A 23,864-nucleotide genomic window follows, 5' to 3' on the forward strand; every position below is an offset into this window, starting at 1 on the left:
TTTCCAAAGAACCAGCTCTTGGTTTTATCAGTCTTTTCCACTGTCCTTTTTTTTTTTTTAAGATTTTATTTATTTGACAGATAGAGATCACAAGCAGGCATAGCAGCAGGCAGAGAGAAAGAGGAGGAAGTAGGCTCCCTGCTGAGCAGAGAGCCCAATGCGGGACTCAATCCCAGGACCTGGGATCATGACCTGAGCCGAAGGCAGTGGCTTTAACCCACTGAGCCACCCAGGCGCCCTTCCACTGTCCTTTTAATCTCTATTTAATTTTAATTGATTGATTGAGTTTACTTTTGTTAGTACCCTGAGGCGGGTAGCCTGCCAAGAATTGCCCAATTGTTACAGCCCCGTTACAGCACCTAGTAGTGCACGGCTCCATGGTCTCCAAGGCCAGGCAGTCAAGCAGGTGCCTGAGGGGCAGCCACAAAAGCCAGGGCGCCAGATACACGTGAAGGCTGCCTGCCAGGAGATACTGGCACTCTGGAACGCAGCAGTGGAGGGGACACAACATGGCACCTGCCAGTGGGACTGAGGCAGGGCGGGAGTGTACAAATGGTGCCCACTGGGAGAGGAAAACATGGTGCCCATCAGCTGGAGCAAGACATGGACAGCATGAAGATGGTGCTCGCCGGTTTCTGTCCCTGGAAAGTCTCCCAGCAGGTTCCCGTACACGTGTGTTAATTAGGTGCCTGCCCCATGGTCTTACATTTAATATAAGCAAATGATCATGCTTCACGTACAGTCTGGGCACAGTCGGCTGCTCTGCACTGGGTGGGTCTAGGAACATAAGCCTTTCAAGGGTCATTTCTCAGTTCTCTATACCTTCATGGGCGTCATGGATATGAGTCACATCACTTTTCAAAGCTAGATGTTCTGGGGGCTCCTCTCTCAGGTGCAGGACTTAAAAGTTGGGGTTCCCAATGTGGGGTTCAGACCTTTCAGTCCTCAGGAAGAATCTCCAGGATTTGAGTTCCCTCCTGGGTGTGGGTCTCTGCACCGGTGTGGGTTCACACTGAAATTCAGTCTCATTCTCTCCAACCTGCTTCAGTGTGTTCCATGAGCATTTGCCCAATGTGTAGGGCTCAGTCTGCTGGTTTTCAGGTTGATTTCAGAGGAAACTGTTGGTATGGAGCTGTAGATTCTGTGTCTGTGGGAAGAGGGGAGTTCAGGATCTTCCTGTGTTTCCATCTTGAACTAAAATCCAAAAATATAATTTTACAACATTAATCAGCAGGAAAAAAGTGTCTGTAGAACTTTTGGGGTCCATGGGCTACACATTTTTACTGAAAGGTAGTTCAAACCTCTAACTGTAGGTAAGTTCATGCAGATGTAGCAAACCCACAGATCCTAACTCTAAACTCCAGAATGGATTTTATAGGCGAGTTCAACATCACTAGGTATAAGAATGGTATGTCTGAAAATTTAGGTATTATGCCAGACCAGTGAGGAAATATTTTCATTGTATGACTCATTTTTAACCTCCAAAGGCATATTTTGTAGCCAAATATTTTGTTTCAAATAGTTTAATTAAAATTTAAATAGTCAAAACCATTGTTTCCTGGGTGCCTGGCTGGCTCAGTCCGTAAAGCCTGTGACTCTCAAACTCAAGGTTGTGAGTTCAAGCCCCATGTTAGGTGTAGAGATGACTTAAAAATAAAATCTTAGGGGCGCCTGGGTGGCTCAGTGGGTTGAGCCTCTGCCTTTGGCTCGGGTCATGATCTCAGGGTCCTGGGATTGAGCCCCGCATCGGGCTCTCTGCTCAGCGGGGAGCCTGCTTCCTCCTCTCTCTCTGCCTGCCTCTCTGACTGCTTGTGATCTCTGTCTGTCAAATAAATAAATAAAATATTAAAAAAATAAAATAAAATCTTAAAAAAAACTGTCTCCTGGAAAACTCGAAATTCCATCTTTTTTATTATTCTCTCCTATTACTTAGCATAGTGTCTATTCTGTTGAATGGATTTAAGTAAATATTTCTAATCTTTAGACCAGGAGTCAACAAATTATGCCCCAGCCAAATTCAGCCAATATCTTTTTGTAAATAAAGTTTTAATAGAAAGCAGCCACACACATTTGTCCATGAATTATATGGCGGCTTTCCTGCTGTGACAGCAACGTTGCTTTGTGAACACAAAGTGAGTGGCCTGAGAGGAAAACGTTTGCAGCCCAGGCCGTACTGGATCCATGCACTAAGGGCCATCAGCCACTCCAGGCACTACAGCATGAAGAACACCCTAAGTTCCCCTCACTACTTTTTTTCACATAAATTTGACGAAATTAGATTTTTAGGACAGTTACGTTTTACAAAACACAGATCTAACTAAGCGGTTTTTCAATGTCTTGATTACAGTGATTGTAATTTACTGTACATCAGTCAATGGGAGTTGACTTTACATTACTGACTTAAGTGCTTCATGTAGTGTCTCAGAACTGAGAAAATGTATATTGGAAAAATGTACAACTGAAGCTCCTCATTCAGAGAAAAAACTGCTTTCCAAGGATACCAGTTTACTTTGTAAGATGGTCGATTCTGAGGGTTAATTTTGCTTGAAAGGAAGCACAGCATGTACCCAGCACGTCTTCCGACACCTGGGATATGGTCAGGGGCCACATTTGGAAAACTGTAAGCAATGATGTCCAGTTTCTAAGGGTAATTGTGCGATTTGTAATCACCCATTGAGTCTCAAGAAGTATAGTCAAGGGGCGCCTGGGGGCTCAGTGGGTTAAGCCTCTGCCTTCAGCTTGGGTCATGGTCTGAGAGTCCTGGGATCCAGCCCCGCGTCAGGCTTTCTGCTCAACAGGGAGCCTGTTTCCCCCTCTCTCTTCGCCTGCCTCTCTGCCTACTTGTGCTGTCAAGTAAACAAATAAAATCTTAAAAAAAAAAAATAAATAACGCGCCGCCCACCCTGCAGCCCAGCCCCGCCAGCGGACACCCACATCCCGGCTCCCGGAGGGGCCTGGCGTGCCAGCGGGCCCCTGCGGACGATCGCCCCGCGAGGGGATCTGGACCGTCGAGCTGTCCCTACGCAAAGAATGTCTGAGACGCGCGCGGCGGGGGACCGACGACCGCGGGGCGCAGGAGCTCCGGGGGTAAACTGAGGCTCAGGTAGCTTCGGGGAGCAGGCGTGGGCGTGGGCACTGGGGCGGGGCGGGGTCAGCGGAGCTGAGCGGGGGCGCGGCGGGGAAGACTACTCGGCTCCCCGCCCTGCGCAGCGCCCCCCGCACGCCCGCAGGTAAACGCAGCGCGCCCTCCCACGCGCGGACACCGCCCCGCACCGCGCCCGCGGGTTCGCGCTTCCCCCCGCACCCACTGAGTACGCGCAGGAGGCGGCGACGCGGGGGCCCATTGCGCACGCGCGCGCCGCGGCCTCGGGAGCCGGGTAGCAACACGGCCACGTGGAGCCGCAGCTGCCAATCGGCGCGGCCTAGGGCGGGGCTCAAGGTCTGCGCTCCCCGGTAGGCGGAGGGCGACTTCCGGCAATAAAGCTCGGCGCCGCCGTCAGGTGGGGCCCGAGGGCGTCTGCACTCCCGCGGGGACTGAGGCGGCGCGCGCTCCAGGTGGGGACGGCGAACCCCCAGCCTTCCCCGCGCCAGGTAGGGTCGGGGGCCCGGGGCGCTCCGGTGGGGACCAAGCGGCCCTGAGCCGCGCGGCGCGGCCTCCCCTCGGCCGCCGCCCATCCCCGCGCGCCCGCGACCCCGCCGCGCCCTGGCCTCGCGCTCCGCGGGCGCTGCCCTCGGGGGCCTGCGACGGTTCTCTGGGCCCCTCCCGCCAGCGTGTCCGCCCCCGCGCGCTCCGAGTTCCTTTCTCCCGGGGACACCCGCCGCCTCCGCCTTGCGGTCCCCGTCCGCGCCCCTCCCCCTGCCGCCCGACCCCGGTCCTCGCCCGCGTCCCACTTGCTGTCCGGTCCCCGTCCTCGGTTCCAGCGTCATCCCCGTGCCTGGCCTCGGTCCCCTGGCCCTTGTCCGCGGTGCTAGCTCCTCCGCAACCTTGTCCCTCGGGCCTCGGTCCCCGTCCGTGGATCCAGTGTCCTGCCCGTGCCTGGCCTCGGGCCGCGCTCGCCTGTGGCTCCAGCGTCGTCCCGGTGCCTGGCCCTCCGTCCTCCTCTTTGGCTCTAGCTGCGTCCCTAGTACGGGTCGGCGGCTCCCTTGCCCTCCGTGTGCCTGACCCTTGGTCCCCACCCCTCTGTGGCTCCAGCGTCCTCCGCAGGCCTCGCCCGGGGCCCGGGCGCCCTCGCTGAGCCTGTCTCCCGGCGCTGGCCGCCCACCCTGGGCCGTGCGTCTTCCTCTTCCCTGGGAGCCGCTGCTCTCTGTGGGCCTCCGCTACCCAGACGCGGGGGGTTTGAAAACTAGGGGATCCAGAGAACACGTGCCTTCCTCGTGAAGTCGTCTTTCCTCGCTTCTTCCAAGTCCGCATCCTCCGGCCCCAGCGGGAGACGCCTCTTCTTGTTCCCCGGAAGCGCGCACCCGCCTCAGGTGGCCTTCCCCGTCGTGGTCCGGGGGTCCGTCGCTGTGAGGCCTCTGTGGCCGCGCGTCGGGTCCCTTACGGGACAGCCCACGTCCCCCGGCCAGCGCTCAGCTGTGTCTGCTGTTCCTTCGGGGTCGGGCTCCTCCGCACTTAGCGGCGGCGGTCGCGTCCGACCCGAGTGACCCGGGAGTCTTGTGAGGCCGAGAGAGCGCTGGAGGACACGGAACGCGGTGGGATTGGGGACCGGCGTTTCCCAGCACAGCACAAAGCGGGTTTTGTCAGTTTTTACTGACACAGAAGCAACGAGGGGACAGTTGGAACGCGCGTGCCAGGTGTTCTTGCTGACCCCAGAAAGGGTGCTGGCGCGGTAGCCGCCTTCTTACCCGGTGTGCTGCGCGTGGCCGGACTTCTCTGTACTTGCTCCATGTGTCGTCTGGAGCCCGGACCTGACGGTGGCTCCGAGTCTGCTCACCCCCGTGTCCTGGCGTGTGGCCTTGCGCAGTGTATGAGAGTTTGTTGCCAGCACGTTGTCCTTCGTGTTTTTATATTTAGACCAGTCATTGCTTTAGACCATGTTTAGTGACGTATGTAGTATAAGGTGACACTTAAAACCCCACCATTTTAGGACCTTTCCTTTTCACAGGGTGCCCAGGAAATGTTATAAAAACACATTGATAGAGCATGTGCCCCGGACGCTCCAGAGATGTGACCCCCCAGCTCCGCCAGACGCTGGGCCACACTTGGTTCTATAAAAGGGAATTAAGGCTGTAAAAGGGCGGGGGAGGGGGGGCACAGCGCCTGGGTGGCTCAGTGGGTTAAAGCCTCTGCCTTCAGCTCAGGTCATGATCCCAGGGTTTGGGGATGCAGCCCCGTATCGGGCTCTCTGCTCCGCAGGGAGCCTGCTTCCCTTTTTCTCTCTCTCTGCCTACTTGTGACCTCTGTCTGTCAAATCAATAAATAAAATCTTAAAAAAAAAAATGGGGGGATGGTAGCATTTTCTGTCTTGGGGGGGGGGGTTGGGGGCTGAGATAGTGCAGCTGAGTTGTTCAGAGGAATGCCTGCCTCCCACTGAGAGTCCGCAAGTGTGTGCTAGGATCATACCAGCTGAGAATGGATGCTTGCTGGAGGAAGACGTTTCTTGGTTGGTTCTGTGTCTCTCCTCCTGGGATTTCTTCTGGGCCAGGCAACCTGGGGAGGTCCTGTGCTCCCACTTCCTGCAAGTGGGATGAAGGAAGGGTGTGTAAGACTTTAGCCCCTTTGCTGGCTGACATCAGTTAACCTGAAATGTGCATAAATTGCAAATCCTAGTAGCTATTGCACAACTGAGTAGCTGCCCTTTGAGTAGCTTTCTTAAGTGCTTCATTTTGAGGAGTAAGTTTTGCCTTTATTTTTTGTATTTGAAATTTTTCAAAACAAATGTGATTTTAATTAAAACTTATAAAAGTTATAGCAATTCAGATCTTTTAGCAAGACAGATCAATAAATTTCCATAAAAGTGGTGGGCTGTTCCTCATTCCGGAAGTGTAGTCCTGTTTTTTCCATCTACGAGTTTAGATGCCCCAGGTTGGGAGGGTTTTTGAAAATTTGATCCCAGCATTTCAAATTGTGCCTTGTCTTTTTTTTTTCTTGCTTTTCCCTGATGGCTTTTTGTTGTTGCTTATGATAACTCTTCTACCAGAGTCTGCCTTAGTTCGTGAACTGTATGGAATTATAATTTCAGATAAACTTCATTGCGATCCAGAGAACCTATGTCAGACCTATGAAGTGTGCACAGCTACAGCAAAACAGATCTTTTCATCTGTGTTGGAGATAGAAACCTTGGGAATGTTCTGTTTTTGTTTCCGTGGTCTGTGGAGCTGGGCTTCATTGCTTCCAACCCGTATAAATAGAAGCAGCCCTGAGCGCTCGGGCTAACCGTGTGATTTCTCATAGGGGTTGCTGCAAAAGAGTTGATTATCTTACTTGAGACACTAAGCTGACTCTTAACTTCACGTGAAAGCTTCGCATAAATGTTCCACGTAAATGTTGCTTTGGAGGCCTGAATAGAAGTGTCTTAAGTGGTGAGTGGGCATCGCGCCTACATGGACAAGGGCAGGGTTGGTGCGTCCTTCCGTTTTAAGACAGGTTGTTAGCTGAGCTGTTGGCAGGAGGTTTCTGTTCCCCAAGTTGTGCTTTCTGCCTCCGTTCTTCATGCCCTTTACCACACAGGACCTGGCAGGTTATCTTCAGAATAACACTGCTCCTACCACTGCTTGCCTAAAAACTCTTAATTATTTGGAGAGTAAAGTCCAAACAGCTTTGACATTCAAGTTTTCCATGATCTGGCTTCCAGTCACCTTTCCAACCTGCCTGCCAGCCTTCCCAAAGATTTCTCTATTTCCTGTTCTGTTTATTATTCTCAAAGGTGTCATGTGTTTGTGTGCCCACCATTTCTGTGATTGCTATTTTTTTCCCCGTTGTCTCCCATTTACTTAAGATTTAGCTGTGCTTTAAGGCCAGCCTGGTGCCCTGGTTTTTCTTCAGAGGTCCCAAATGATCTGCTTTTTATTCCGAATTTCTTTTAGTTATTCTCCCTTTATTGCTCATTCAGTACATACATATACATTGTAAAATCTCTTTTAAGTATATTTACATATATTATTTGTGTGAGTTTCCTTATTTACTCTTATCTATTTTTTCAAAATTTTTAAAAATTATAATTAACATACAGTGTAATTTTTGGTTTCAGGAGTAGAATTCAGTGACTCATCACTTACATCAAACACCCAGTACTCATCACAAGTGCCCTCCTTAATGTCCATCTCCCACCTAGCGCATCCCCCACCTCGACCCAGCAATTGTATTACTACGTATTTACCAAAAGGATACAAAAGTACAGATTTGAAGGGGTACATGTACCCTGATGTTTCTAGCAGCATTACCCACAATAGCCAAACTATAGAAACAACCCAATGTCCTTCCAATGATGAATGGATAAAGAAGAAGTGGCTCTTGTCTTTTTAGTTCTTGGACTAGGTAGTATACCTTCAGGGAAGGGACATATAGCATAATAACGCGCTGGTCTGTGTTCACCTGTTACTGGAGTAATCTATATCTGGTCTGGGTAGCAGTGTTCTGCGTGCTGGCCACTTTTTAAAAATACCGGTTTTTCTGAATCCGCCATATATGACATTGGGAGATACGTTGGCAACTGTCGCAATTGGTCCTCAGACATTTTTCTCTCGTCCGGTTTTTATGAGACTAGATTGCATTTTAAGCAGCATCTTCTCCATCATGGTTTGCACCTGCCTTCTTTGGGAGGAGCGCATACTGTTGGACACAATTTCAGGTAACAACTGACTGGATGTGGTAGTAGCTTCAGCATTTTAGGGTGATTGGTGGCTTGAAACAAGTCTGCAAGATGATACTTGTGGGGCACCTGGGTGGCTCAGCAGGTGAATCATCTGCATTCAGCTCGGGTCAGGATCCCGGGGTCCTGGGATGGAGACCCGAATAGGGCTCTATGCTCAGTGGGGAGCCTGCCTCCCCCTCTCTCTGTGCCTATGCCTTTCTGCCTACTTGTAGTTTCTGTCTGTCAAATAAATAAATAAAATCTTTTAAAAAAATAAAATAAGAGTTTGAATGAATATGTGACTGTTAAAGATGTTTTTCCTGGAAAACCAAGTTTCATTAAGGAAGCGAGCACTTAAGAGTTGACCCAGGAATACTGTTGAAGGCTTAGAATTTTCTTCTAATTTTTTTTTGTTTCTTCTAAGCCAGTATAAATGTCTACTTAATAGCCTGTTTTTTGTTAGTTGTAATAAATATAGTTGGGAGATGATATCTGAACATTTCTGTCTCTCAGGTACTTTGTTAGAAATATTCCACGTTAGCAAAATGCCCCAAGTCTACTTGGGTGTGAGATTAATATGACATTATTATTTTTTTTAAGATTTTATTTATTTATTTGACAGGCAGAGATCACAAGTAGGCAGAGAGGCAGGCAGAGAGAGAGAGGAGGAAGCAGGCTCCCTGCTGAGCAGAGAGCCCGATGCGGGGCTCCATCCCAGGACCCTGGGACCATGACCCGAGCCAAAGGCAGAGGCTTTAACCCACTGAGCCACCCAGGTGCCCCTGAGATTAATATGGCATTATTGAAAGTATTTTTGGTTGAGTTGTCTGCTACCTTTTTGTGGCTAAATCCAATATATACTTTTCAGTTCTTACTGTACTAGCTTGTTAAGTGTTGTCCTCTCTCAGTCATTCCTTTTTTTTTTTTTTTTGATTTTTAAATTTTTATTAACATAATAATGTATTATTATCCCCAGGGGTACAGGTCTGTGAATCGTCAGGCTTACACACTTCACAGCACTCACCATATCACATACCTTCCCCAATGTCCATAACCCAACCACCGTCTCCCTACCCCCTTCCCCCTGGCAACCTTCAGTTTGTTTTGTGAGATTAAGAGTCTCTTATGGTTTGTCACCCTCCCGATCCCATCTTGTTTAACTTTTTCCTCCCTAACCCCCAACCCCCCCATGTTGCTTCTCAAATTCCTCATATTAGTGAGATCATATGATAATTGTCTTTCTCTGATTGACTTATTTTGCTCAGCATAATACCCTCTAGTTCCATCCACATCATTGCAAATGGCAAGGTTTCATTTCTTTTGATGGCTGCGTCGTATTCCGTTGTATATATATACACCACATCTTCTTTATCCATTCATCTGTCGATGGACATCTGGGTTCTTCCCATAGTTTGGCTATTGTGGACATTGCTGCTATGAACATTCGGGTGCATGTGCCCCTTCGGATTACTACGTTTGTATCTTTAGGGTAAATACCCAGTAGTGCGATTGCTGGGTCGTAGGGTAGCTCTATTTTCAACTTTTTGAGGAACCTCATGATGTTTTCCAGAGTGGCTGCACCAGCTTGCATTCCCACCAACAGTGTAGGAGGGTTCTCCTTTCTCCGCATCCTCGCCAGCATCTGTCATTTCCTGACTTGTTAATTTTAGCCATTCTGACTGGTGTGAGGTGGGATCTCATTGTGGTTTTTATTTGTATATCCTTGATGCCGAGTGATGTGGAGCATTTTTTCATGTGTCTGTTGGCCATCTGGATGTCTTCTTTGCAGAGATGTCTGTTCATGTCTTCTGCCCATTTCTTGATTGGATTCTTTGATCTTTGGGTGTTGAGTTTGCTAAGTTCTTTATAGATTTTGGACACTAGCCCTTTATCTGATATGTCATTTGCAAATATCTTCTCCCATTCTGTCAGTTGTCTTTCGTTTTTGTTGACTGTTTCCTTTGCTGTGCAAAAGCTTTTGATCTTGATGAAGTCCCTGTAGTTCGTTTTTGCCCTTGCTTCCCTTGCCTTTGGCGATGTTTCTCGGAAGAAGATACTGCGGCTAAGGTCGAAGGGGTTGCTGCCTGTGTTCTCCTCAAGGATTTTGATGGATTCCTGTCTCACATTGAGGTCTTTCATCCATTTTGAGTCTATTTTGTGTGTAGTATAAGGAAATGGTCCAGTTTCATTCTTCTGCATCAGTCATTCCTTTCTTAAAATATGTTCCTCTCTTTGCTTCCTACTCCCTTCCCCCTGCCTCTTCGGCTCTTCCTCTTCAGTTCCCTTTCTGGCTCCTCTACCTCTTGGCTCTCAAATGTCCTGGTCCCTTAGAGTTTTTCCCTTGGCTCTGTGTGTTCTCTCCTGTGGTATCATTCCTGTGGCTTTGCTTACTACCTGAATGCTGGTGAGTTTCCTGTCCTGGTCTCCAGCCTTCCTCTCTCTTCTGAGCCATGGCTCTGTATATGCATTCGTTTGCCCATTGTTTACTGAGCTCCCTTGTGTGCTCCTGTCACCCATAGATTCTCCTGTTCAACTGTCTGGGGTGAAGCTAACACTGTATGTTCTAACAGCCTCCAAGGCTGTAATGTTAACGCACAGCCAGGGTGGAGAACCAGTGAGTGAGAGGAAGCTCACTCCAGGCAGTGGAAGAGCTAGTATTTGAGGTCTTGCTCTCACCAAATTGCGAGCTTTATGAAAGTAATAATATCTGTGTCCTCATTTTTAAGGTCAGAATTTTTACACCTGGATTGGCACATGTGGATTCCAGGACAGTGCCTGTCGCCATGGGTTCAGCAAAGCTAACAGGCCTGTCCGAAACTGAAATCAGCATCTCTTAGGTGCCAGAAGCTAACCTGGGCTGTCTTTGGTCTCCCCTCACACATCCAGCCAGTGCGGCATGTGGCCCTGCCCGGTGGGCCTACCTGGGTTAGCTGAGCACATGGCACCTGGTCCCTTGGGCTCCACGAAAGGGCCCAACACACAGCGTGCAAGACGGAAGTCCTTGTCTTCTCCTGGACTCTACCTCCTGAATGCTTTTAGACTCTCTCTCCTCCAGTGCAGCCACACTCTGACCTGGTGGCCAGTGTTCTGTGACCGCCAGTCCTCGCTCCTCCTCCCTCCGGTGCCACCCCCACCCTGGCCAGCTCCAGCTTCCCTCCTCACAGGGGGACCCCCGAGGCTCCTGAAAGGCTTGACTCTCATCGGATCCTTTACGTTCTGAAGTCCCTTCCTAGGCCCCTTGCTGCCCTCAGGGGAAAGTCCAGTTCTTTGATCTGATCACTCCCTGTTCTCACTTCTCAACATCTCACGCTGTAAGCTTCAGCCAAACTGAAGAGCACACAGTGCAGAACAGGAGAATGTCTCGTGTTCCGTTGCTTCTGGTTTCTAGTGAAGAGCATCTTCTCCGGTGTGATACTCCCCGTTCTTCCTCCTCCCCTGACCCCTGCTGACTCTGCGGGGAAGAGCTGAGATGGTAGCTCTGCTGAGCCCATCCTGACCTATGCAGTGACCAGCTAGTCAGTCCCCCAGTGCATATCCTGTCTTGATGAGTTAGTACACATCAAGGTGCTGTGTGACCGCCAATCCTGAGCATTTAGGGTGTGTGTAGGCATTTAAGTATTAAGAACTTTATTTTTGGGGCACCTGGATGGCTCAGTGGGTTAAGCCTCTGCCTTTGGCTCAGATCATGATCTCAGGGTCCTGGGATTGAGCCCCACATCGGGCTCTCTGCTCTGTGGGGAGCCGGCCTCTCCCTCTTTCTGCCTGCCTCTCTGCTTACTTGTGATCTCTCTCTCTGTCAAATAAATAAATAAAATCTTAAAAAAAAAAAGAACTTTATTCTTTAAAATTAATTAACAAATGTTCTAAGTGAAAGGAAACTTGTTAACTGCACATATGTTTTTAATGTAAATTACTTCTTTTCAGGAGAACTATGCCATTTTTGGGTCAGGACTGGAGATCTCCTGGATGGAGCTGGATTAAGACAGAAGATGGTTGGAAGCGATGCGAATCCTGGAGTCGGGACCTGGAGAGAGAGAATAACCCGCGTGCTCTCACTCACAGCGTGTAAGTTACAGCTGCACAGACCCTGTCCTTTGCCTGCCGCCCACGTACTGTGAGCGCCTTGTCATTGGCTGAGTTCGCCTGTACTCAGGTTTGATGAGAAGCCACACATTATTTAGGGGAAGACTGAGCCTAGTAGATGATCTAGAACCTTCCCGTAGGTGCTGCTTTCTTCTATTGAAGACATTTAATCCTTCCAATAATCTGAGAGAAAGGGATTATGTTAACCCCATGTTATAGTTGAGGAATCTCAGTATATCAGGATGTGGTTTGGCGCCATACGTCTGAGACCTTGTATAAGACAAATGCATTTTTCTCTCTTGGGAGCCTGAGCGGGTGTAGTGAGTTTGCTCCGGGAAGGAGGGACATTCTGGGTGGCGGCTGTGCTGTCCCAAGAGCGTAGTGTCCTCTGCTCAGCCCGAGGTGGAGTATCACTCTCAGTGTCTGTGTCCCGGTCAGTAGGGTAGGAGAGGAGGAGACGTGGTCGCACTTGCTCACACCTCATTGGCTAGAGCACTAGACTCAGAGGAAGATAGGGTTTTCTCTGTGCGGGGAGCTGTGCATCCTGATGACGCAGGCTGCACAAGCTCGGAAGCACGGCGTGAGAAGTGGCAGTCTGCATCACTGGTGCTGCTGGGACGGCTGGAGAACTGGGAAGGTCTCAGATCCTCTCCTTCAAGGTGTTGTGGGTCAAGCAGTTGATTTTATTCTATGTTTTTACTTGGCATTTGCATAATTACCAACTGTATTTTTAACTGACGGGCAATCTGATTTTTTTATCACTTTATTATTTTTCATCATGATAAGTGTACTTTTCAATCCCCCTCACCTGTTTTCCCTGTCCCTCACCACCTCTGCTAACCAACAGTGCATCTCTGTTGTTAGGAGGCTGTTGCTGGGTTTGTCTCTCTCCCTTCCCACCCGCCCCCACTTTGCTCGTTTGTTTTGTTTCTTAAATTCCACATATAAGTGAGATTTTATGTACTTGTCTTTAATTTCATTCAGTGTAATCTCCAGTTCCATCCATGTCCGTGCAAATGGTGGGCATTCATCCTTTCTGATGGCGGAGTCATATTCTGTTGTGTATATGGACCACATCTTCTTTATCCATTCATCTGTCGATGGACATCTAGGATCTTTCCATAGTTTGGCTACTGTGGACATTGCTGCTATAAACATTCCGGAGCACGTGCCCCTTTGGACCACTATGTTTGTATCTTTAGGGTAAATACCCAGTAGTGCAATTACTGGGTCATAGGGTAGCTCTATTTTCAACTTTCTGAGGAACCTCCATGCTGTTTTCCAGAGTGGCTGCACCAGCTTGCATTCCCACCAACAGTGCAGGAGGGTTCCCCTTTCTCCGCATCCTCGCCAGCATCTGTCATTTCCTGACTTGTTAATTTTAGCCATTCTGACTGGTGTGAGGTGGGATCTCACTGTGGTTTTGATTTGTATTTCCCTGATACTGAGTGATGTGGAGCACTTTTTCATGTGTCTGTCGGCCATCTGGATGTCTTCTTTGCAGAAATGTCTGTTCATTCTGCCCTTAAAAAAAAAAAAAAGACTTATTTGTTTTAGAGAGCGAGCACATGAATGCATGTGTTGGGGGGGCAGAGGGAGGGAATCGCACACAGACTCCCTGCTGAGCTTGAATCCCAACAAAGGGCTCAGTCCCATAACCCCGAGATCATGACCTGAGCTAAAACCAGGGCTCAGACACATAACTGCACCACCCAGGTGCCCCATTCCACTCACTTTTTAGTGGGATAATTTCTTTTTTGGGTGTTGAGTTTGATAAGTTCTTTATAGATTTTGGATACTAGCTCTATATCTGATATGTTGTTTATAAATATCTTTCTCCATCTGTAGGCTGCCTTTTAGTTTTGCTGATTGTTTCCTTCTCTGTGCAGAAGCTTTTTATTTTGATATAGTCCCAAGAGTTTATTTTTGCTTCAGGCCATCTGATTTTTTTTTGACAGAAGTTTAGTAGCTTTAGCCTAGAGATAGGTTTTTGCAGTATTTAAAGCAGAAATTAATTTATATTTCAGATTATAGTAAAGATAACATGTTACATTTACTGAGCTTATATTGTGACATTTCTCTGCCATTCTGAATTTTATTCAATATTCATGGCTGTAAATTTTATATAAGATTGGTAATTATATATGCTACTAGTATTAGATGATGTTACATGGCTGTGGATTTTTGAAGTTACTTTTTATCTTACAGTTTTCATGGCAAATTATTTAAATTTGAGCTTGGTCAAATACATCCAGAAATGTCTGGTGTCTGATGGACTCCTGATGATGACTGAATTGTGGGGGACCCTGCAGTCAGCGTTCTGGGGGGTCAGCAGGCTGTGTGTATCAAACGTCACTACTGCTCCTCCTACACTAAGGAATTTGCATGTTTATGGGTTTTTTCCTCATGCATTTTCCTCCCTCATCCCACACATTTTAAACATCTGAGAATTAAATGCCTTCTGTATACACACAGTTAGAGAATACAGTTAGACCCATTTTCTTTGCTTAATAGACTCTGTGTCCACCTGTCTCACTCCCCGCCCCCACTCACACTGCTTCCAGAACCCCTTGAAGTCAGAAGCTTTGCTCACAGGTGCTTCTCCGTGTGTGGTGGCAACTACCTGGTGCCCTTACTGACATGGCTGTCGTGCAGTAGCCGTGGACCGCCCGCGGATGGCGAGGTGAAGGGAGCGTTAGCACTTCCTCTTTACGACGTCCGATCTAGTAGCTGCTTCTTCCCTACTGCACCTTTTTTCTTTGTCTTTGTGCTCCTTTTTTCTCTTCCCATAAAATGTGTATCCAGGCCTGTAGGGAGAAGCCACCGATGACCCAGAACTCCAACAAATGTCTGATATTTTTCTTTCTCTGGAAGAAAAAGCAACTTAATTTTGAACCTAAAATTTGATAAAATAAAACCATAGGTAACCACCATTTCAGATTGCTGTATAAAATGACCTTGTCTTCCCCTGAATGTCTTTGACTCAAACAGCACTCCCAATTCTTTGGTTTAGGGTAGCCTTTCTAAAACTAGGAAAATTGTTGTAAAAATCATTTAGGCAATCAAGATTCTAACCAACTTTTTAAAAAAAATTTTAAATTTTTTTATAAACATATAATGTATTATTAGCCCCATGGGTACAGGTCTGTGAATCGCCATCTAACCAACTTTTTTTTTTTTTTAATTATTTATTTATTTGCCAGAGAGAGAGAGAGAGAGAGAGAGAGCGAGCACAGGCAGGCCGAGTGGCAGCAGAGGCAGAGGGAGAAGCAGGCTCCCTGCCGAGCAAGGAGCCCGATGTGGGACTCGATCCCAGGATGCTGGGGTCATGACCTGAGCCGAAGGCAGCTGCTTAACCAACTGAGCCACCCAGGCGTCCCTAACCAACTTTTTTAATCTTTTTTTTTTTGTAATGGGTATGAAAATAGAAGACCTTTAAATATCCCCCTATTCTCTTTTCGCCTCATTTTAGTATTAAAAGTGCAGAGGAAATAGGTAAGAAATCACCCAGTTCAGCGTGGTGGTTCGGGGTAGCCATTCGGTTCACGCTTTGAATCCTGATTAAGCTGCTTTTCAAAGCAGCATTCATGATGTTACGGAGGTTAGTGATGACAGAGCAGATGTTCACCCCTGTTCTGATGGTTTGTTCTTCACGTGAGAGACATGTGGGCTTACCACGTCTCGTACTGCAGAGCACAGTGTGCTCTCCAGGGGGTCCGTCTGGCTCCTCTTTGAGGAGCTTTGCTCACTAAGCTGTGGACGCCAGATACCAGGTAGATCCTCTGGGCTGCACGAGGACAAGGGGACAACCAGTCCAGGGTTCTAGCAGACGCAGACTGGTGAGGGAGGCTGAGTGTGTGCCCATCGCAGTGTCCCACGCAGCTGGACGGTGGGGAGGCGCAGAATCAACGAGAGAGTAGCTAACAGACTGGACCAGGAGAAGGGGAGCACCCAAACAGACCTTGAGGCTTAGCCGCGGGGAGAACGGTACTAAGGAATAATCTGGCTCAACCTCTCCATCAGGGCCTGGTTGGCCTGCAGTTTTCTCTCTGGTGACAGTCCTGTATGATTTTTGCAAAGAGAAGGCAGAAGAGGAGTGTCTGGACACTGCATATCTTTGAGGTGTCAGAGCCTTTCCCATCCGATTGCACTGTTGTCAGGAACTGTAGTCTCGGGGGACTCCGGTGACGGGAGGCTCTCTTCGTCCTGGGAGGCTGCAGTGTGATGGGGGTGTTTGCTCAGCTCTGTTTTAATGGTGACGTTTCTAAGGTTTTCTCCCTTTGTGGTTAGTAAACCTTTTCATTGCATTATTTTTATTGGCCTCTCCTTAACCATTGTTTCCAATCCAAGTTTGAGGGTTGTTTTTTTTTTAATTTATTTACTTATTTGAGCAAGAGCACATGAGCAGAGGGAGAGGGAGAAGCAGACTCCATGCTGAGCGCGGAGTCCTATGTGGGACTTGAACTCAAAATCCTGAGATCACAACCTGAGCTGAAATCAAGAATCGGACGCTGTTCTGACTGCACCCCCCTAGGTGCCCCCCAAGTTTGAGTATTTTAAGGCTGATATTGCTCATTTGGTTCTCAATGGGCGGAGCATCGGAAGGCATTGTAAATTTGGGGTGCCACAGAGAGTACCATCAGCTCTAACAGTTCCCAGGGTATCCGAGGTTAATTGAATTCTTTAAAGAACATCTTTAAGTTGTGGGTACCCCCAAGCAAAAAGGAAAGAGGCTGTGTTTTTGGTTCCCTCATGAGAATGCAGAACGGTTCTCAGATCATGATGATGGGGAGGACGCGTGAGGTCATCTGGGCCTTGAAGTAGGAGCTGGTCCTGTTGGCCACAGGGCCTGGGTGAGGAGACATTGCCCTGCGCCTTTATTCAGTCGGAGAAGCACCCCTGTCATCTGGGTTTTCCACCAAGGATCTTCACTGGCTCAGCCCTCCTTGGATTGTTTCTTGAGCGGCTGGAAAGAAGCCTGGAAGTCCACGTGCCGTACAAGTGCGGTTCAGCAGCGTCCGACGCCGCGTTGAGTGTCTCGGGCAGCATTTGCTGTTACCACCTTGTTGAGGAATGATGTCCTGTGGGTCGTCAGTGCCGGGCTCTGACTCTGTCTTCATATTGCATTTTCGCCAGTCATAAAGCGAGAGGAGTACAGTCCTGTAGCACGGAACAGGAAAGCCAGAGTTCTGTCTCGTGGGTCGCGTCCTCTTCTGTGGAGTTACCAGCTGCGTCCCGCTTGTCTTGTCCGATGTCCGAGGGCCGCGCTGACGCGTTCTGAGCTGAGACCGTTTATCACCCAGCGTGAGTTCAGAGTCTGTCCGGGGCGCTCACACAGCCTGGCCACTTCCGGCTGGATCTTCATTCCTGGGCCTTCTTCTCTCCTCCCCCCGGAAGCCTGTCCCTGTGGTCTGACACCTTGAATGTCGGTGTCCTAGTCCTGAAACAGTGATTTCGACTGGCCTGTTTCCCGTCCTGCCTGTGCTCTCTCCTCGCGTCTCTGTGTCTGGCTGGCATTCTGTGACCCGTTGCTTCAGCGATGCTCTTGCCGATACCCAAAGCTTCCTTTCTGGTCCTTTTTTTTTTTAATAGACCCATTTAGCAGATTCTTTTTTTTTTTCCTTTTGTTTTAAAGATTTTATTTATTTAGTTGACAGAGAGAGATCACAAGCAGGCAGAAAGACAGGCAGAGAGAGAGGTAGGGAAGCAGGCTCCCCGCTGAGCAGAGAGCCCGATGCGGGGCTCGATCCCAGGACCCCGAGACCATGACCCAAGCCGAAGGCAGCGGCTCAACCCACCGAGCCACCCAGGCGCCCCCATTTAGCAGATTCTTAACCCTGACGTGAGCTGCCAGGCAATGGAAGAGGGGGATGTCCCACTGGGGACCCCGCGGGGCCACTGCAAATTCACTCTTCCCTCCCTCCTTTCTTCTCATCAGCTCATTCAGTGCAGTGCTCGCTCCCTGGTGGTTCCACTGTGCCCCCATTTCCTCAATCTTCCACGGATCCGGGAGACTCATGCTTACTGACCGCCCGCTCCGTGCCCGACGGCCCCCAGTGCTGCGCGGCAGCTTTGGCTCTGTGGGGCTCCGGCAGAGCTCCTTCCTTACCTCTGACTTCTGAGTCTCGTGGGGCAACCTGAGTGCGCGCTGCCCCGGGTGTCTGAAGACAACAGGCTTGTTCTCAGAGGCCCGAAGCTCTGTTCCTTTTTTCTTTTTTTTTTTTTTTTTTTAAGATTTTATTTATTGATTTGACAGAGATCACAAGTAGGCAGAGAGGCAGGCAGAGAGAGAGGAGGAAGCAGGCTCCCTGCTGAGCAGAGAGCCCGATGCGGGGCTCGATCCCAGGACCCTGGGGTCATGACCTGAGCTGAAGGCAGAGGCTTAACCCACTGAGCCACCCAGGCGTCCCTCTGTTCCTTTTTTCCAGCACACTTAAGGTGTTGGAATCGGACGCTTTGTAGGTTTTAACTGACTCCCTCATGGCCCACAGAGCGCGTGTTAGCCCTCCCAGCCCCAGTGCTGACACCTGTGGGAGGAGGGCCTGTGACCGGACACCTCACTGTGAGGGGAGGGGGTGACTTGCAGGCAGGCAGGAAGGACACCATTGTTACGTCCCCTCCAGAAAAGAGCCACTTGCAGACAGGGTCCTGCGTCTTCCTTTGTCCCGTGGGCGCATGGATGGATCCTCCATGAGCCAGACCTGAGAGCTGCCTGTTCTTACTGTACCATTGTCCGTGCTCGGTACACAAGGTGCTGGCCATGCTGGGCCAACAGAACATGGAAACCCAAAACCCAGGCCCTGATGGAACTGTTGTTCTGGTGCGACGACAGAAGGGGGACGAAATGCGTGCAGCGCGTGGCTTGTTCCACATGATGAGTGCTGCGGAGGGGACAAGCTGGCGTCGAGGGGGTATGTGGAAATGTGGATGGAGGCTCCCTGAGGAAGGGGTCTGCTGAGAGGAGGCTCCGGGGGGGGGCAGCAGGACACCAGATGCTGCAGTGAACCAGGGCCAGTCACGGGGACACTCTTCCTGTGCTATGGGGACATGGGCTTCTCCCCAAGGGAGGGGGCAGTCCCAGGTGCTCCATGGAGGGAAAGTCCATTCAGGTCAGACTTTCACAGGTTCCTTCTGCCCACTGTGTTAGGAATGGGCTGCGGGAGACCAAGACAGAGCAAAGACTCACAGTGATCCCCATGGCATGGGGGTGATGGAGATGACAGGTGCAGGTTCTGGGGGAGGTGAGAGAGGTGGTCATGGCGTGGGGACGATGGAGGTGTTGGGGGAGGTGACAAGGTGCAGGTGGGTGTGTGTGTTGCAGCTGGAGCTCCCAGGGCTGCTGAGAGGTTGAGGAAATGCGTGTGCTGGTAGAGGGCAGGCGAGCAGGGAGCCCTGGGAGGACAGAGTTCTCCTCTTGTTCCCATGTGCACAAGACTCTGCGGAGCACTGCCAAGGCCTGTGTGCCCCGGGCGGGGGGGCAGGATGGGCGCATGTTGCGTGTTCCGATATGGTGGTCTCCGTGCATGCTCCTGACGTCAAGGTGCATTCATGGGACTGTGCGTGTCAGCCTTTCTTGCTGCTGTTCGTTGTGGAAGTAGTTCCAAGTCCGTGCGTGTGGACTTACCGCATTTCGTATTGTGTAGATCGGTGAGTTCTTTCCCCGGTCTTGCTGATCCCATTTGTTTCCCGTTGTTTCCGTCAGGGTGCACTGATGTTACCATTAGCCATGTCTCGGGCGTGCAGCACGATGATTCAGTGTTTGTACGTGGTGTGGAATGACCAGCATAGTCCAGGGAACAGGGTCCCTTCTGGTCCTTACACATTGTTTCTGGTGAGGAGAATGTGTAGGGTGTTCTCTGTCAGCAGCTTGCGAATGTGTGCTACGGCATCCTCGACTCCAGTCACCACGCCAGACCCCTGTCCTCCAGGCTCACCTTTTAAGGGGAAGTTGGTGAACTTTGATCCCCGGTACTCCTTTGGCACATTCCCCACCTACCGTCTCTGGTGACCAGCGGTCAGCAATCTCTCTGGTCTCTGTGTCTCTGAGCGTCACTTGTCATGTGTAGATCCACATAGAAGGGAGATCGTCTGGTGTCTGTCCTTCTGCATCTGACTGATTTCACTCAGCACAGCCCTCTGAATGTGCACCTGTGTTGTTGGGAATGCCAAGATGGCATGCTCTTTCATGGCTGAGTGATACCCTGTTGTACGTACATAGGCCCTGTCTTCTTTGTCCGTGTATCCATTGATGGACACTTAGGTTGTCCCCATGTCTTTGTTACCGTGCACAGTGCTGCAGTGATCCGGGGTTGCAAATGTAATTTCACAGCAGTGTTTTCATCTTATCCACGTGAATACCCAGAAGTGGTATGAGCATGTTCACGCCACCTAAAACAATCTACAGACTCGGGCCATCCCTATCGAAATTACCAAATTTTGATATCAAAACAGAGCATGGTGGCTCTGTTTTCAACTTTCTGAGGAACCTCCATGCTGTTTTCCACAGTGGCCACACCAGCCTGCATTCCCACCAGCAGTGCAGGAGGCTCCCTTTTCTCCACATCCTCTCCAGCATGTCATTTCCTGACTTGTTGGTTTTAGCCACTCTGACTGGTGTGAGGTGGGATCTCATTGTATTTTTAAAAAATTTTAAAATCTCATTATGTTTTGATGTACATTTCTGATAATTATGATCACCTTTTCATATACCTGTTGGCCATTTGTATGTCTCCTTTGGAAAAATGTCTATTCAGGTCTTCTGCCCATTTTTTTTAAAAAAGATTTTATTTATCTATTTGACAGAGATCACAAGTAGGCAGAGAGGCAGGCAGAGAGAGAGGAGGAAGCAGACTCCCTGCTGAGCAGAGAGCCCGATGTGGGGCTCGATCCCAGGACCCTGAGATCATGACCTGAGCCGAAGGCAGAGGCTTAACCCACTGAGCCACCCAGGTGCCCCAACTTATGCCCATTTTAAATTGGAATGTTTTTATTTTGCTGTTGAGTTTAAAGTTCTTTATATATTTTGGACACTAATTCTATATCAGGTTTATGATTTGCAAATATTTTCTCCCATTTACTAGGTTGCCTTGTCCTGTTGCTGTGCAGAAGTTTTTGTTTGATGTGTCCTGCTTGGTTTTTTTTTTTTTTGGCTTTTGTTGCCTTTGCTTTTGGTGTCCGATTAAAATGAAGCATCGCTAAGACCAGTGAATATCAGGGAGCTAGTACCCCCTGTGTTTCCTTCCAGGAGTTTATGGTTTCAGATCCTACATTGAAGTCTTTAATCCATTTTTACTTAATTTGATGGGTGTGTGAGGTAGTGGTCAGATCTCATTCTTTTGCATGAAGACGTCCAGTTTTCCCAGCCCCATTTACTAAAGAGCCTGTCCTTCCCCCCACTCTTGGCTCCACGGACCGCCTACATGAGGGTTTATTTTTGTGCACTCTGGTCTGTTCCACTGGTTTCTGTGTCTGTTTTTATGCCAACTATACTGTTCTGATGACTGCAGCTTTGTGAAAGAATTTGACTTCAGGGAGCGTGGTGCCTCCAGTTTTGCTCCCCTTTCTCAAGATTGCTGTGACAGTTCACGAGCTTTCATGGCTCCATATGCACATTAGGATTGTTCTGTTTCTGTGAAATATGCCTTTGGAATTTTGATAGGGATGGCCCGAGTCTGTGGATTGCTTTAGGTGGTGGGGACGTGTTAACATTTGTTCTTCCAGTCCATGAAAATGGAGTATCTTTCCATCTATTTGTGTCTTATTCAGGTTTGTTTCATCAGTGTCTTACAGTTTTCAGTGTACGTATGCAGACCTCCTTGATTAAATTTAGTCCTAGGTATTTTATCTTTCTTGGTGCCATTATAATTGGGATTGTTTTCTTAATTTCTTTTTTTTGGTAGCTTGTTATAAGCATGTAGAAACCAACAGGTTTTTGTATATTGATTTTTATATCCTGTAATTTTACTGAATTCATTTATTGTGATGATTGTTTGGTGGAATGTTTAGGGTTTCTTGTACATAGTATCATGTCACCTGTAAATAGTGACCATTTTACTTCTAACTTTCCAATTTGGATGCCTCCTGTTTTTCAAGCCAAGCTGCTCAGGCCAGGACGTCCAGCTGTGCTGAGGTGGCACAAGTGGGCATCCTTGTGTTGTTCCTGGTCTCAGAGGAGACGCTTTTGCTCTTCATCACTGAGTGTTGGGGTGGCTGTGGGCCTGTCCTGTACCACCTCTGTTATGTGAGGAGGATTCACCCTGACCCGCTTTTATTTTATTTTCTCCCAAGTTTTTATTTAAATTCAAGTTACTTAACATATAGTGTAGTATTGGTTTCAGAGGAAGACATCAGGGATTCCTCAGTGGCGTGTAATGCCCAGTGCTCTTTCCATCACGTGTCCTCCTTAATGCCCATCACCCAGTTACCCCATCCCCCCACGACCTCCCCTCCAGCTGCCCTCAGCTTGTTTCCTAGAGTTAAGTGTCTCTTACGGTTTGTCTCCCTCACTGGTTTCATATTATTTGTTTTCTTTCCTTTCCTATATGCTCATGTGTTTTGTTTCTTAAATACCGAATATCAGGGGCACCTGGCGGGGGCGGGGGGGCTCAGTCGTTAAGCATCTGCCTTAGCTCAGGTCATGGTCCCAGGGTGCTGAGATTGAGTCCCGCGTGGGCTCCCCGCTCAGCTGGAAGCCTGCTTTTCCTTCTCCCACTCCCCTGCTTGTGTTTCCTCTCTCACTGTGTCTCTCTCTGGCAAATAAATACATAAAATCTTTTTTAAAAATTCCACGTATCGGGGCACCTGGGTGGCTCAGTGGGTTAAGCCGCTGCCTTTGGCTCAGGTCATGATCTCAGAGTCCTGGGATCGAGCCCCGCATCGGGCTCTCTGCTCGGCAGGGAGCCTGCTTCCTCCTCTCTCTCTGCCTGCCTCTCTGCCTACTTGTGATCTCTCTGTCAAATAAAAATAAATAAATAAATAAATAAAAATAAAAATAAAAATTCCACGTATCAGTGAAATCTTATGGTATTTGTTTTTCTCTGACTGACTTATCTCCCTTAACATAATACTCTCAGTTCTGGGCACCTGGGTGGCTCGGTTGGTTAAGCGACTGCCTTTGGCTCAAGTTATGATCCTGGAGTCCCAGGATCGAGTTTCCGCATCGGACTTCCTGCTTGGTGGGGAGTCTGCTTCTCCTGCTGACCTCTCTCCTCTCATGCTCTCTCTCTGTCTCATTCTCTCTCTCTCTCAAATAAATAAAATCTTAAAAAAATACTCTTGGGGCGCCTGGTTGGCTCGGTGGGTTAAAGCCTCTGCTTTCGGCTCAGGTCATGGTCCCAGGGTCCTGGGATCCAGCCCGGTGTCGGGGGTCTCTGCTCAGTGGGGAGCCTGCTTTCCCCGCTCTCTCTGCCTGCCTCTCTGCCTACTTGTGATCTCTGTCTGTCCAATAAATAAATAAATAATCTTAAAAAAAATACTCTCTAGATCCATATCCATCATCGCCAATGGCAATATTCCATTCTTTTTGATGCCAAAGTAATATTCCATTGTATATATTACATAATATATATATTAAATCTGGGCTCCTGGGTGGCTTGTTTGGTTGGGCGACTGCCTTCAGCTCGAGTTATGATCTCAGAGTCCCAGGATCAAGTCCTGCATCGGGCTCCCAGCTCCGCAGGGAGTCTGCTTCTCCCTCTGACCTTCTCTCCTCTCATGCTTTCTCTCACTGTCTCTCTCTCAAATAAATAAAATCTTTAAAAAAAAAATATATATATATATATATATTACATCTTCCTTATCCATTGATCTGTTGATGGACATGGGCTTTCTCCATAGTTTGGCTATTGTTGATATTGGTACAGTAAAGATCAGGGTGCATGTGCTCCTTCGAATGTGTGTTTTTATATTCTTGGGTAAATACCCAGTAGTGCGATTGCTGGGTCATAAGGTGGCTCCACTTTCAACTTTCTGAGGAACCTCCATGCTGTT

General features: G+C 48.8%; 1 protein-coding gene across 4 annotated transcripts in view; it reads left to right on the forward strand.

Moving 5' to 3' along the window:
• The first annotated feature begins 3,449 nt into the window (after window positions 1-3,449).
• Window positions 3,450-23,864, forward strand: part of FBXO25 (F-box protein 25) — a 60,747-nt gene continuing 40,332 nt past the window's right edge. For all 4 annotated transcript variants that reach the window (XR_007124364.1, XR_007124365.1, XM_047713272.1 and 1 more), the window contains exons 1-2: window positions 3,450-3,591; window positions 11,718-11,858. Coding sequence is in view for 2 of the 4 variants with exons in the window: in XM_047713272.1 (XP_047569228.1) it covers window positions 11,725-11,858 (134 nt within the window). In the remaining 2 variants the exon portion in view is untranslated. The remainder of the gene's footprint in view (window positions 3,592-11,717; window positions 11,859-23,864) is intronic.

Source organism: Lutra lutra, chromosome 2 (genome assembly GCF_902655055.1).
Source record: "Lutra lutra chromosome 2, mLutLut1.2, whole genome shotgun sequence".
Taxonomy (NCBI): Eukaryota; Metazoa; Chordata; class Mammalia; order Carnivora; family Mustelidae; genus Lutra; species Lutra lutra.